The sequence below is a fragment of the Mustela lutreola genome, chromosome 11 (assembly GCF_030435805.1).
Source record: "Mustela lutreola isolate mMusLut2 chromosome 11, mMusLut2.pri, whole genome shotgun sequence".
NCBI lineage: Eukaryota > Metazoa > Chordata > Mammalia > Carnivora > Mustelidae > Mustela > Mustela lutreola.
The window spans coordinates 58133709-58146702 of record NC_081300.1 but is presented as its reverse complement, the minus strand read 5'-3'; the positions used below and the strand labels follow the sequence as shown (position 1 = coordinate 58146702).

At 38.0% G+C, this 12994-nt stretch overlaps 1 protein-coding gene across 4 annotated transcripts in view; it reads right to left on the bottom strand.

Annotated features, from left to right (window-relative positions):
- Positions 1 to 2512: 2512 nt before the first annotated feature.
- The window catches only part of TWSG1 (twisted gastrulation BMP signaling modulator 1), a 65953-nt gene continuing 55471 nt past the window's right edge, over positions 2513 to 12994 (bottom strand). For all 4 annotated transcript variants that reach the window (XM_059138858.1, XM_059138856.1, XM_059138860.1 and 1 more), the window contains 2 exons: positions 8958 to 9224; positions 2513 to 5611 (listed from right to left, as the gene is read on the bottom strand). In XM_059138858.1, coding sequence (XP_058994841.1) covers positions 5430 to 5611; positions 8958 to 9224 — 449 coding nt within the window. In that variant the 3' untranslated portion in view covers positions 2513 to 5429. The remainder of the gene's footprint in view (positions 5612 to 8957; positions 9225 to 12994) is intronic.

Genomic DNA, 12994 nt, shown 5'->3' with positions numbered 1-12994 from the left:
GTAATAGGATTGTGACTGGGGACGGGCTGCTACTTAAGAAATGGTGATAGAGGGGTGCCTGGGTGGCTTAGTCGTTAAGCGTCTGCCTTCAGCTCAGGTCATGATCCCAGGGTCCCAGAATCGAGCCCTGCATCGGGCTCCCCTCGCTTGGTGGGAAGCCTGCTTCTCCCTCTCCCACTCTCCCTGCTTGTGTTCCCTCTCTCGCTGCCTCTCTGACAAATAAATAAATAAAATCTGAAAAGAAAGAAAGAAAGAAAGACAGAAAGAAAGAAAAAAAGAAAGAAATGGTGATAGAGATATGTGAGCTGAGCCCTGAATAAGAACAAGCAAACGCAATCTGGATCAACAGCTGAGGGCAGCAGGGGAAACAATTCATGCAGACTTGAGGGCGGAATAGATTGGTGTGCTGAGGGAGGGTAAGGCCTGCAGCGAGGGGAGCGGGAGGGTGGGAGGAGGTGGTGAGACAGGCTGAGATGACAGTAAGCCTGCCCGAGGACGAGGCTGAGAGAAGGAAACCACTCTGCGAACGGCATCTTGCAACATGTCTTAGCTCTTTTCTTAACTCTTCTTCTTTTTTTAAAAAGATATTTATTTATTTATTTTTGAGAGGGAGGGGAAGAGAGAGAGCGCGAGCACTAGTGTGGGGAGGGCAAAATAGAGAGACTCTTAAGCAGATTCTTAGCTGAGCCTGGAGCTGGATGCGGAGCTTGACCTCATGACCCTGAGATTGTGCCCTGAGCTGAAATCAGGAGTCAGATACTTGACCGTCTAAGCCACCCAGGTGCTTCTCATAATTTTCTTTAAATCAAGTAAAATCTGACACAGAGCCCTATCACATCCAGTATCTGCCAAGAGCAATGGTCTATTGCCTACCCTGAATCTCACAGAATCCTCGAGGCAAGTCTAGGGGCCCGAGACTGTGAGGGCTGGGCTGCTAACAGCTGTAAGTTGAAACCTCTAGAAAGAGGCAACTTCAGACTTTGGAGCCAGGCACTTGAGGGTGCACTGAGACCTGCGGCACAGTCCCTATGTCTGGGAGACCTAGGTCTCTTCTCCTCTTCTGGCAAAGGCACTCAATTCAGCACTGCCCTCCTTCCCCAGAGAAGCCCCTGAAGCAGGTGAAACTGCTGGAAAACAAAAGGCAGGTTGTCTGCTTTGCTCCTACTTCCTACTAGGTAACCTGAGCCCTCTGAGGCAAAGGAGCACAAAGGCCTTGCAATTTGCTGGGAACTGGAACTGGGGTTGGGGCAGTAATTACCTGCATGTCTTCTAGAATGACCCCTCTGGCTGCAGCACGATGTGTGTCAGGAAGGCTGACAGTGCGATCATTTTTTGCCACAAAGGAATTTCAGTGGTAACTGTGTCTAAATTCAGTGGCTAACTTCAATCAAATGAGGATATTTCTGACATCCTCCACCGTGACGGATGAGGGTACTGCACGTTCCCAGGCTCCTTTCTGGGTCATAGCACCACCCAGAAGGGCAGAACTCTTTTCTCTTTGCTTTTGCACTGAGAGTTCTCACCTCACAACCTGGACCTTGGAGTTGTTGCTGACTCCATCCTTCTAGCATGGACTTCAACATAAAAAAAAAGTAAGATGAATTTTTTTAAATTGGTTGGGAAAAATGTAAGAGGCCCAAGAATCATAACTCATAACATCTATAAGCTAATGCAGTTTAGCTGCCAGCTTAAGGAATTCAAAACCTGTCAGGTGTGGGTGCTAGGTGGGGCCAGCCATACCAGAGCCTGCCTGCCTGCTGATTTCTCTAGCTGGGATGCTCCCTCCCAACTCTGCATCTCCGGATTGACCCTCTGCTTCTCCGTACCCCGTGGCTCACTGCCACTGGACACCTGCAGCAAAAGAACAACTTTCCTCATCAAATGTACAGACCTTCTTCTTCTTCTTTTTAAAGATTTTATTTATTTGTTTGACAGAGAGATGACAAATAGGCAGCACGGCAGGCAGAGGGAGGGGGGAAGCAGGGCAGTCCTTCTTGAAATGAATTCTACCTCCCAAATTCCTTAGTTCTCTCATTCCACTAAGTCACTGAGGCTGCCAACCTGTCCTCTTGAATTTTTCCCTCTCTAGATCCTCTTGTCTATTGTGCTTTCAGAATGTAGATTCTGTGAAATAACACTGATTCTACCATAAGGGGCTAGCCTATGGCTCTCAATTCTAATAACATAACCCTGTTATGTTTATATTATTATTATCACTATGGGAGAGCAAGGAGTGATTTTCCTACCTTGACCTTCCAACCATCAGATAGCTCTCCTGAGGCTTGCAGAACAAGGAGAATGTTAAGTGTGTCATTTCAAAGTTTCCCCCTTATTGGAATAAAGCACATGAAAAAGCAGAGAGCAAACTGTTAAAGAGCCTTTGTTTCAACACAATCTGCAGGGACATCCAGAGAGAAGGGGACATGCTTTCCTTAAACTATAACCTCATTAGACAGAAATGTCAAACTTATTCTGGTGTTTCTATGCTGAAGTTAACAAAAAGCATGACACACTCATTTCAAGTTTTTATTAAAATACTCTTTTGCTTATAGGGACAACCAAAGGAAAAAATACATAATTTTGTATGTTGTAGATCACGTGAAACACAATTAACAAAGGCCCTGGGGAATGTAGAATAGATTTTTAAAATCTTCAAAGAAGCTTTCACAAAAACAAATTTTTTGAATAAGTGGTTTATTTGTATCTACCTCATTTTTCAGAAGTCTTAGTTTCTTTCCTCTACTTTGATGCTACTCTCCTTTATAAATAATTGTTCAAATATTCTAATATCTTACCAATTTTGTTTTCTGAATCTTTAGAAGTAGTTTTTTTAAATGAAAGCCTCTCTTTATAGCATTCTATGTAAACAAAGATTTACTTTACTTGAATTATCATTTGATTTGGTGCCACTATTTTGAGTACAATTTCTGTAATAATTAGATGCTAGTGGGTTGGGGAGGGACAAAAAAACTAACTAGGAAGGAACCTTTTACATATGGCTTTTATAATACCTACTGATTTAGTTTTTTTTTTTTTTAATCTAGTTATAGAAAAAGTTAACAATCTAATTTTTGAATTAAAAAAAAAGATTTCTTTCTTTCTTTCTTTTTTTTTTTTACCAGAGCTTCAATACAGAAGTGAATTGTACATAGAATGGTAATAAAAGGTCTAAATTTTAGTGGGGGTACTGATTTGTCAAATGTTATATTTTTAATTTGAAAACATTGTTATACAAAACCTGAAATACATTATAAACTGGAAATGGAATCTTTTAAGTGAACTCTATCTTTTAACCTCATCATAAATCCCCAAAACTATGCAAAATTGAATATAAAAATTATCATTACATTTAGGGGTAATTTCCATTGGGGAAAAAGATGTAAGGAAAACCAGGCCAAATACAACATGGCTCAAGAAATTACCCTCCCAGTATAGGGGCAGAAGAAATACTACACTTAAGAATTTAATAATGAAAGCCTAATCAAGGTGATAAATGCAGTTAAAAAATATTTGTTGACATATTTAAGGCAACATTAAACATGCCATCCATTAACACAAAAAGATTTCTTTATTCATAGGTATAAAATTACTTTGAAGAATAGCAAAATGGAAATGAAGAAGCTGGATGCAGATTCTTTTAAAACTCTTTTTTTTTTAAGTTTAAAGTTTTTAAGAAAAGTTTTAGCTTTATAGGCATTAATGAGGAAGGGGAGCTAAAATGCCTTCAAGGCACTTTTAAACAGAGGCATTCTAGGTAAAAGGCAGAAAAAGATATCCCAATGTTTTCCTATTAAAAAAATATACAAGAGCTAAATTTCAGCTATTTTTTAAAAGGCCAAAAGTTTGTGGAAAGTACCTTGTATTCATTAGAGTTGTCTGAAAGAACAGAAAAGGTACTAAGGCTTTAGATTTTATGCTAATCATGATATTACATATGATCTTGTAACTAACTACTGTTCATATAATGAATACAAAGTATCTAAAAGCTTATCTGTTTCTATGTACTAAAATATTTAGACATATAAAGATATTTCTACATGTTACTTGTAATTCCATAAGGTACTGAAGAAATTAATAATTTTGTAAAGTTATGAATCTCTGTAATATAAATATTTATGTTTTAGATTCATGCTTGATGACTGGGATTTTATTATGATGAAGGGTACATGTATTTAAGCTTATCATTATCGAAATATGTAAAACAAAATAATCTATAATGTATTTGAAGTTAACATCATCTTGAACAGATCTCTTGTTCATTTCATAATCTTAACTTCCCACTGTACGATTGATTACTTGTTTAATAAGAATATTCAATCCAGACAGAAACCTAAAGATTATAATATAACAAAATAATTAATGCAAATAGTTTAAGGTTTGTTTCCCGGAAGAATTGTCAGTATTTTCAACCCTCCCTGCTCATACCCATCAGTTTCTTCTTTATGCCCTCCTATCATTCATCGTTGGGGAACATGGCCCTGCCCATGCTAAGGCTGAGTGGGCTCATTCTCTCTCCCCAGCAGCACAGCTTCTGCTTTCAGTCTTGCCATCTCTGTAAACGGGACAAGCTGCTTCTCTGGCGCTCTAAGTAGAGTCTGATTTGGCAGGCATTTCCCACTCCTAGTGCTCTTTAAGCTGGTAACTTAAGTCAGAGAAATGCTGTAACTTTCTCATTATTTACCTAGTGGAATATTTAATGCAGTGATATAGATGTGCTTTGAAATTCCTGTTGAAAATTCTTTGCCAGTACCTACACCAGTACTTTGGGCAGGGGGCGTAGAAGGAGAATCTTCCCCAAAGTTCTGTCAGCACGTGTATTGCAGGATGGATTCTACTATGTAAAAGTTTTAAACTGTAAAATGTAGTAAGCATTTACTTTCTAAAACCAACATTACAAGATTTGAAATTAAGCTTTTGACAGTGATTTTTACGGGAGTTCTCCGGGTGATATATTTGAGTATCTACCCTATTTACAGAAGAGATAAACGAGACAAGGCACAGTGAATGACGTCTAGTGTGCAACTGGAAAAACTCAGCATCTCAGGAGCAGTAAATGAAGAAACCATAACTTACGTTAAGGTCCTCGAACACTTTCAAAACCAAAGGCTTTGGGAATGCTAGAAGAAAAAGACCTCAGGCTTTATGTTAGAGACCTCAGATCTTACAAGGAATTCTGTGTACTTGCTTCTCATACGACCAAAGCTGTAAATGTATAGAGAGGAAAGGGCTTATTGCCAGTGGGCTATAAAACCAACCAGAGCAGTTATACTTATAATTGAACACATTAATGCATTCGTCATACTTTAACTCAGTCCAAATTCTTATATTTCCTTAACCTGCTGGCATCCTGGTACAACCAGTAAACCTCACCAAATAGTTTTTTATATCGTTCTTGTTGACTAAAATGCTTTGGTTTGCATTCTTCTCCTTTAAAACATGCAGTTCATACATTTGACTGTTTTACTACCATAGTCGATGCACTCTGGACCAATGCACTCACAGCAGGCGTTATGGAACCAGCGATATTTGGATGCTCCCATGGACTCACAGGATATTTTACACTGATGTATGGACATGCAGTCATCAAAATAAACCACAGTACACATGTGTTCTGAAAAACAAAAAATTAAGAGCTCAGAGCAAGAAAGAGGAAAAGCAGGAAATGCTTTATTATCTGGCAGATATCAATAGTTATTCTTAGTTCCCTTACCGCTACTCTGCATGAGGTGTAGGGAAAAAGATCACATTTGTTAATTAAACTGAGAAGGAGGTCAGAGTCCCCCACTCCAGCTGAAGAAGGCAGAGGGACGTCCTTAGATTCTAGACTTTGATCTCAAAGTTAAGATTATCGGGCTTAAAATTTGCTACACTTCAGAACTGTGTGTTTTTTTTTTTTTTAAGATTTTATTTATTTATTTGACAGAGATCACAAGTAGGCAGAGAGGCAGGCAGAGAGAGAGAGGAGGGAGCAGGCTCCCTGCTAAGCAGAGAGCCCGATGCGGGGCTCAATCCCAGGACCCTGGGATCATGACCTCAGTCAAAGGCAGAGGCTTTAACCCACTGAACCACCCAGGCACCCTCAGAGCTGTGTTTTTTTAAATTGGGCATTTCTGATAAGAATTCCTTAGAGGAGCGAATTCTCCAACTAAAAGGAGTTTGAAAAATACTGTGTTAGGGGCACCTGGGTGGCTCAACTGGTTGAGTATCCAACTCTTGACTACAGCTTATAAAATCAAGCCCCACAGTCCAGCTCTGTGCTGGACATGGAGCCTGCTTAAGATTCTCTCTCTCACTGTGGATTCTGAGAAACAACCTGATGGTTTTGGAGGGGAGAGGGTGGGGGCTTGGGTGAGCCTGTGGTAGGTATTATGGAGGGCATGTTTTGCATGGAGCACTGGTGTGGTGCATAAACAATGAATTCTGGAACACTGAAAAGAAATTAAAAAAAAAAAGAAAAAAATATTCTCTCTCTCACTCTCTCTCTGTCTCTCAAAAAAGAAAAAAAAAAAAAAACTCTCTCTCCTTTCTCTGCTCCTCACCATTCTTGCTCCCTCTCCCTCTTAAAAAAAAAAAAGAAAAGAAAAGAAAAAAAGAAAAAATACTGTTCTAAAGTTACACTGAAAATTTACAATAATAAGATAAAGCAAACTTAATTCAAATGATGCAAAGTGGTTAGCAGCACTTAGCACAATTCAACATTAGCTATTAAAAAATACTCTTATTATCAGTAGCAATTTTTAGTCTTGCTTTCAACACAACTATTTTGTTTCAATATTTAGTTCTCTTGGCCGTTTATGCCATATAATGACCCTGCTAGGAGGATAAGGTACATGAAATAAATAAAAGACAATAAAAACCATTAATAGGGAGTGTATGATTAAACTCTGTTATTTTACAGAGCCATTTATAGAACTGTTCAGTCACCAGGGGTCTGAACGGTAAAGAAAGGCTTAATGGAAAAAACTGGACTTGTATTAGGAAGAAGAATTAAAAGCAAAGTTGCCAAGTAACAAAATAAGGAAAGTCACAAGGAGAGCAGTGTAGTGCTATGGGGAATGGAATGGAGGCAAACCCACTGCAGTGAATGGTTAGCATCAGGAAACAGCAGAACTGCTACTGAGTTATCAGGTCAAAAGGGAAAATGGCGAGGCCAGCATAGCAAATGAGGGATTGGCAGTGGGGGGGGGGGGGGGCTTTGAATCTCAGGTGATTAGTATCTACCAAATTTCTTTCATTTATTTATTCAACAAGTATTAATACCTACTATGGCATAATAACCCCTAGGACTCAAAGAGTAATCAGAGAATCCAAGGAACAAAGTAGAAAATGAAAGACCTAGAAGTTAAAAACAGACGACAAATCAAAAAACAAATATGGGAAGAAGGTAGTTACAGGAATAGGAGGTAGTTTATTCCATCTGGGAGCAAGGGGTTCCTAGAGAAGGTGTCAAAGGGAAAAATTTTAACTTTGCCTTGAAAGATAGTTGGTATTTCCAGGAAATGTGGCTGCCTGGTAATTATTTCATTAAACTAAATATTTGGAAAAAAATTTATTAATTATTATTTAATATTTATTATATAGATTACATTTTAGTGGGGAAAATGGTAGTACAATATCTGAATAAGGCACACTCCATGTATTTTTGTTATTTTCCAAAATCTAGAATTGTCTTTTAAGTAATTTAACCAAAAACAATAGGAATTCTTAATCTGAATATCATTAACAAATGCTGTTTTGCTTTTATTACTGATGTCCAAAGTTCACACTATTTCACATAGGCAGGATTGTAATAAGGCGCACAACAAAAAGCCAATTTAAAAAAGAATAGGGGTGCCCGGATCGCTCAGTCAGTTAAGTGTCTGCCTTTGGTTCAGGTCATAATCCCAGGGTCCTGGGATCAAGCCCCACATCGGATTCCCTGCTCAGTAGGGAGTCTGCTTTTCTCTCTCCCTCTGTCCCTGCTTATGCTCTCCGTCTCACTTGCTCTCTCTCATATAAGTAAATGAAATCTATTTATGTATAATTTATGTATATCTCATCTCATATTTTAAGAAATAACTGCAATGTTCATAATTGCATTATTTTTCCACAGTAAAATTGTACAGAGCCTTTTATTTGAATATATCAAAGACTTTATAAAAGTTACATGTCCTGTACATTCAAAAATTAAGGAGTGACTTATCCTAATAAGCATTCTTTTTTTAAAAAAAGATTTATTTATTTATTTATTTGACAGAGATCACAAGTAGGCAGAGAGGCAGGCAGAGAGAGAGGAGGAAGCAGGCTCCCCGCTGAGCAGAGAGCCTGATGTGGAGCTTGATCCCAGGACCCTGGGATCATGACCTGAGCCAAAGGCAGAGCCTTTAACCCACTGAGCCACCCAGGTGCCCCCTAATAAGCCTTTTTTAATATGCTTCTCAAAGATATATAGGCCATTCTTCCCTTTAGCTTCCAAGAGTAGTGGAGTTAGTTTACACCTGGAAATTAGATGTCTGGAATACTAACTTGCTCATAACGAGATTTAGCTGATGACCTTGGCATCATTTATAGTACTAATGCTATTACAAAAACGTGACCATCTGGACACTCTGAACATTATCTGACAATGAGCAATGCCATATTAAGCAAGGAGTGCCAAAAAAAAAAAAAAAAAAAAGCAAGGAGTGCTGTTGCTATCTTATGGAAAGAACAATTAAAGCCTAACACAAATAAACCTCAAAATTAGAACCAGGTTATTTGTGTTCCATCACAACTTGTATCACTGAGGCTATGAAGGAGTCGTGACAATATGCATGATATGCTTCCTTATCTACTTAAGGACTGGGGTTATTAAAGTCCAAAATTCATTTAAGACTAGACAAACTCAAAGCCAAAAACTGCTCTAAAAGGTAATATAGGTTTCACAGACCACACAGAAAATGATGGGGCAAGATGGGAAGTCAACTGTGGGTAGTTACCTTTGTCACTGGAATAAGGTGCGTGAACATTATTGCTAGGAACAGACACATTTTGATGGTGTGGCTGGTTCACAGTTTCTAAAAATGAAACCAGATTCTCATGATGTGAGAGTTCTTCTGCAACAGGGAAGGAAACGATGTTCCAGTTCAACTGTGTGTCTCCTTCTGTGAGTGCCCGGAAGAGAGAAGGGATTGGCTCATGAAGCTCTTCCACAGTGCTCTTTGAGGTTGGAGGTGTGTCACTGTAGTTTCGAGGATTGCACATACCTAGGTGAGGAGAAACCAAGAAAATAAAAGTTAATTTTTCTCACTGATTGGAATATCATGCAATATTTTTAGTTAATGCCTTACAATCAAAGCTCTAACATATTAAAATTAACTTGTTTCTAACATTATATATAGCTATTTTCCTAACTTTTTTTGGCCGAGGGCCCTTAGAAGTGATGATGCCCCTGAAGCATAGAGCACGTCAAGTGCCCAGAGGTTGCTTTCTAAATACCTATCCTAAGAGGAACCAGATCTGGAGAAAAGACTGATTCCAGGGCTGGGCCAGGGAAAGTACAAAATGACCCTGGGATACTGTTCATGTCTAAAAATAAGGAAATGCTCAGTGAATGATGGGATGTATCAAAAAACACAGGAAGCAACCGGAAGGGGCTCCCACTGGCCAAATAGACAACTTTAATGTCAAAATAAACAATGATAACAATGGATCACCCCCATAAATAAAATAGGAATAAAATAGGAGTTCAACAGTTATGTTATTTAAAAATATATAAATAAATAAATGAAGAAAAAGCTCCTCCTTTTAATAGAGGGACCAACTGGTAAATGTAGAAGGAATGAAGGGAATAGAAAATCACCACCTGACAACTATCACAGAGGTGTTTCATTCAGATGGGAGCGGTCAATGGATGCCAAAGCTGGTGGGTGGAGGTAAGATGAGGAACATATTAAAGTACTCTTAGAAAACTCTCTACAGAATACTGACCAATTACGAAAGGGTTAATGGTGACTTTAATGTAGAAAATCTGGCAGATGTCAATGTGATCAGGAAATCAAGGTTAACATGACCAGTGATGTGTATCACTTCACATAATGCATAACTTCATTTCAGTGCTATTGTTGCCAAGAATGTCTGACCTTAAGTATGGTTATCAGTCATCATCAGGTGGATCAAGGTTTAGGGTCATCCTACATGATGTAAAGTCTATACTCACTGAAACTGTCAAGGGAAAGACCTCAGTACTGTTTTAAAGTGAATGAGTCTGAACAGACATGACAACTAAATGCATCACATATTATGGACAGGAGCCTGGATCAGAAAAGATATCACAAGAGATACTGCTGAGACAGTTGGTGAAATATGAATGAGGTCTGTGAACTGGGTGGCAGTATTGTGACAATGCTGGCTTCTGTATTTGGAGGGTGTATGCCAGTTATGTAAGAGAATGTTCTCATTGGAAAATACAGACTGGAACATTTAGGAGTGATGGGCTATTATGTATAAAGCTTGATTTCTAAAGGTTCAAAAAAGGATGAATGATCACACATGTTTGGGAGGTGTGTGTGTGTGTGGAGGGAGAGGAAGGAGTAATGAACAACAGAACAAATTCGATAAAATGTTAATAACTGGAGAATCTGGGTGAAGGGATACAGGAGTCTTCCCCCTTCTGGCAGATCTTCTCTACATTTTGAAAGTTATTTCAAAATGAATTATTTTAAAAAATAATGTAAAGAGGGAAAATGGCAGGGACGCCTGGGTGGCTCAGTTGGTTGGACGACTGCCTTTGGCTCGGGTCATGATCCCGGGATCGAGTCCTGCATCGGGCTCCCAGCTCCACGGGGAGTTTGCTTCTTTCTCTGACCTTCTCCTCGCTCGTGCTCTCTCTCACTGTCTCTCTCTCAAATAAATAAATAAATAAATAAAATCTTTAAAAAAGAAAAAGAGGGAAAATGGCAAAGAGAATTAGAGATAGTGAGAACAGAAAACTCTTTTGAGGTGTTTTGCTGTAAAGGGGAGAGCTGAGAAAATAATCAGCCCCAATCTTTGGGCTATTCCAGCTGATGTGTGGAGCAGAAAGGAGCTACCCAGAATACAGGTTCATGAGCTGATTAAATTATTATTGTTTTAAGCCACTGTGTTTTGGGGTACATTCTTTAGCAGCAATAATAACAGGACAAGAGTCCTCTGGATTTTCTTTTGTGGATATGATACTTTTAAAAATTTAATTATACTTCATTTTGGTTTAGTATTTACTAGGCCTAATATGGAGTTTATCTTTTTCCTCAAACTAAAATATTGAAAAGTTAAACCAGATTTATAAATTCTGACATTTTATAAATTTAGGCAAAAGGAAAAATCATCTCATGTTTTCCACATGACCTTTATTAGTATAAGGAATGTGGCAAGATATGAGGATAAGTTTGTACATACTTTTCATAAAATCTTTCATTATGTATGAACTTTCACTTTGACTATGAAACAGAATCATGGAATAAAGGGTCAAATTGGACTCCTTTATTCATAAAAGAGGAAATAGGCCCAGATAAATTAAATGATTTGTCCACTGTTACATAATCTAGGATTAGAGCCAAGCTTATGATTCACTCTGATTTCATATCCACTGCTCATTTTAATAGCCATATTCTATAAGTAATCATTAGGTGGCACTGAAAAGTCAGTAACACTTAGAATACAGGAATTATACAAATACACGTAATATATTCTTGTGCTAGACTTTATAATGAATGAAAATTAGTAACCTGAGATGAAAAAGCAAACAACAGAGTTCAACAGAAGAGCTAACATAACATCTACTGAAACTTCAAAGAAACTTCACGGCTCATTACCAGAGATTAAATTACATTAAAAACAAGTTTTGCGGGGGGAGTTTTGTGCAGTTAACTTGGACCAAAGACCCAAGTTATTATTGTAACTTAAATTTAAATCTGAATACCCTGAATTAAAATGAAGTAAATGCTTGCTAGGTAATATTTTTCCATGGTATTATTTTAAAGTTTTCATATATCTTTCTCTTTTTCAACTAGGATTGCATTCAGAGAGATCATCATTAGAGACTCTTGGGCAATGTGGATTTTGACCCTCCATCTCTTGCCTGAAGCACTCTTCAAATTCTGCATTCTTCCAAGCATGGTGAGTTACGAATAAGGATCTTCCAATGATACATGGGATTTCTCCCACTCAGAAAAAGCAACATTCTGTAATTTCCATAAATTCTTCATTTGTCTATATTCATTATGTACAATGGATCAGTTTCTGAGTAGAGAGTTACTAACTACTCAGACTTTAAAACAATTAGTTAAACTTCTTTGGGAAGCATCTGTCATCCTCTCGAAGTTCACCATTGTCAGCTTTTCTTTAGTTGACTAGGGAGGTTATTTTTGGAGCTCTCATTTCTTTCCAGGATCATTTTCTTAGGCAGTTTGCTACTTTGCGCCATGCTGTCACTACGCTGAAATTTAAAAATTAATTATACTAAAATGTTAAAGACACTGGCTCCACACATGACAGAGGGGCCCCAAAGCAGGAAACCAATGGCAAGAACTGAAAGACAAGCATTTCAAATCCTTGAAGTGCACAGAACTTGTTTTTCTGATGTGTGCTTAATTCTTTCATATATCTGACCTGTTGTCATCATACATTTGAAAACTAAGGTTACATTAAAGTAGACTTTACTTGTTGAAACCACATTTTAGGGTAGAAATTAAGACTAAGGGGAGAAAAGGTATTACTTTCCTTAGTGAATGTGCATGGTTAAACAGCAACAAAGAGTCCAGAAAAATGTACAATCAAAAGAAAAATTCCTTTCCGTTCCTTCCACCCTCAACTCCACTCTCCAGACACAGCCACTTTAAAAGTCTTTCTTAAGTTTCTCTGGTGGTTACCTCCATGAGCATTTAAATAAAAATGATGAATTTACCAAAAGCAATAAAAACATCTTTAGATCTTATCTATTAATCCTCTTACATGAGAGATGAGGATTAAAGTTCATTTACATTAACCCTCTCCCAAT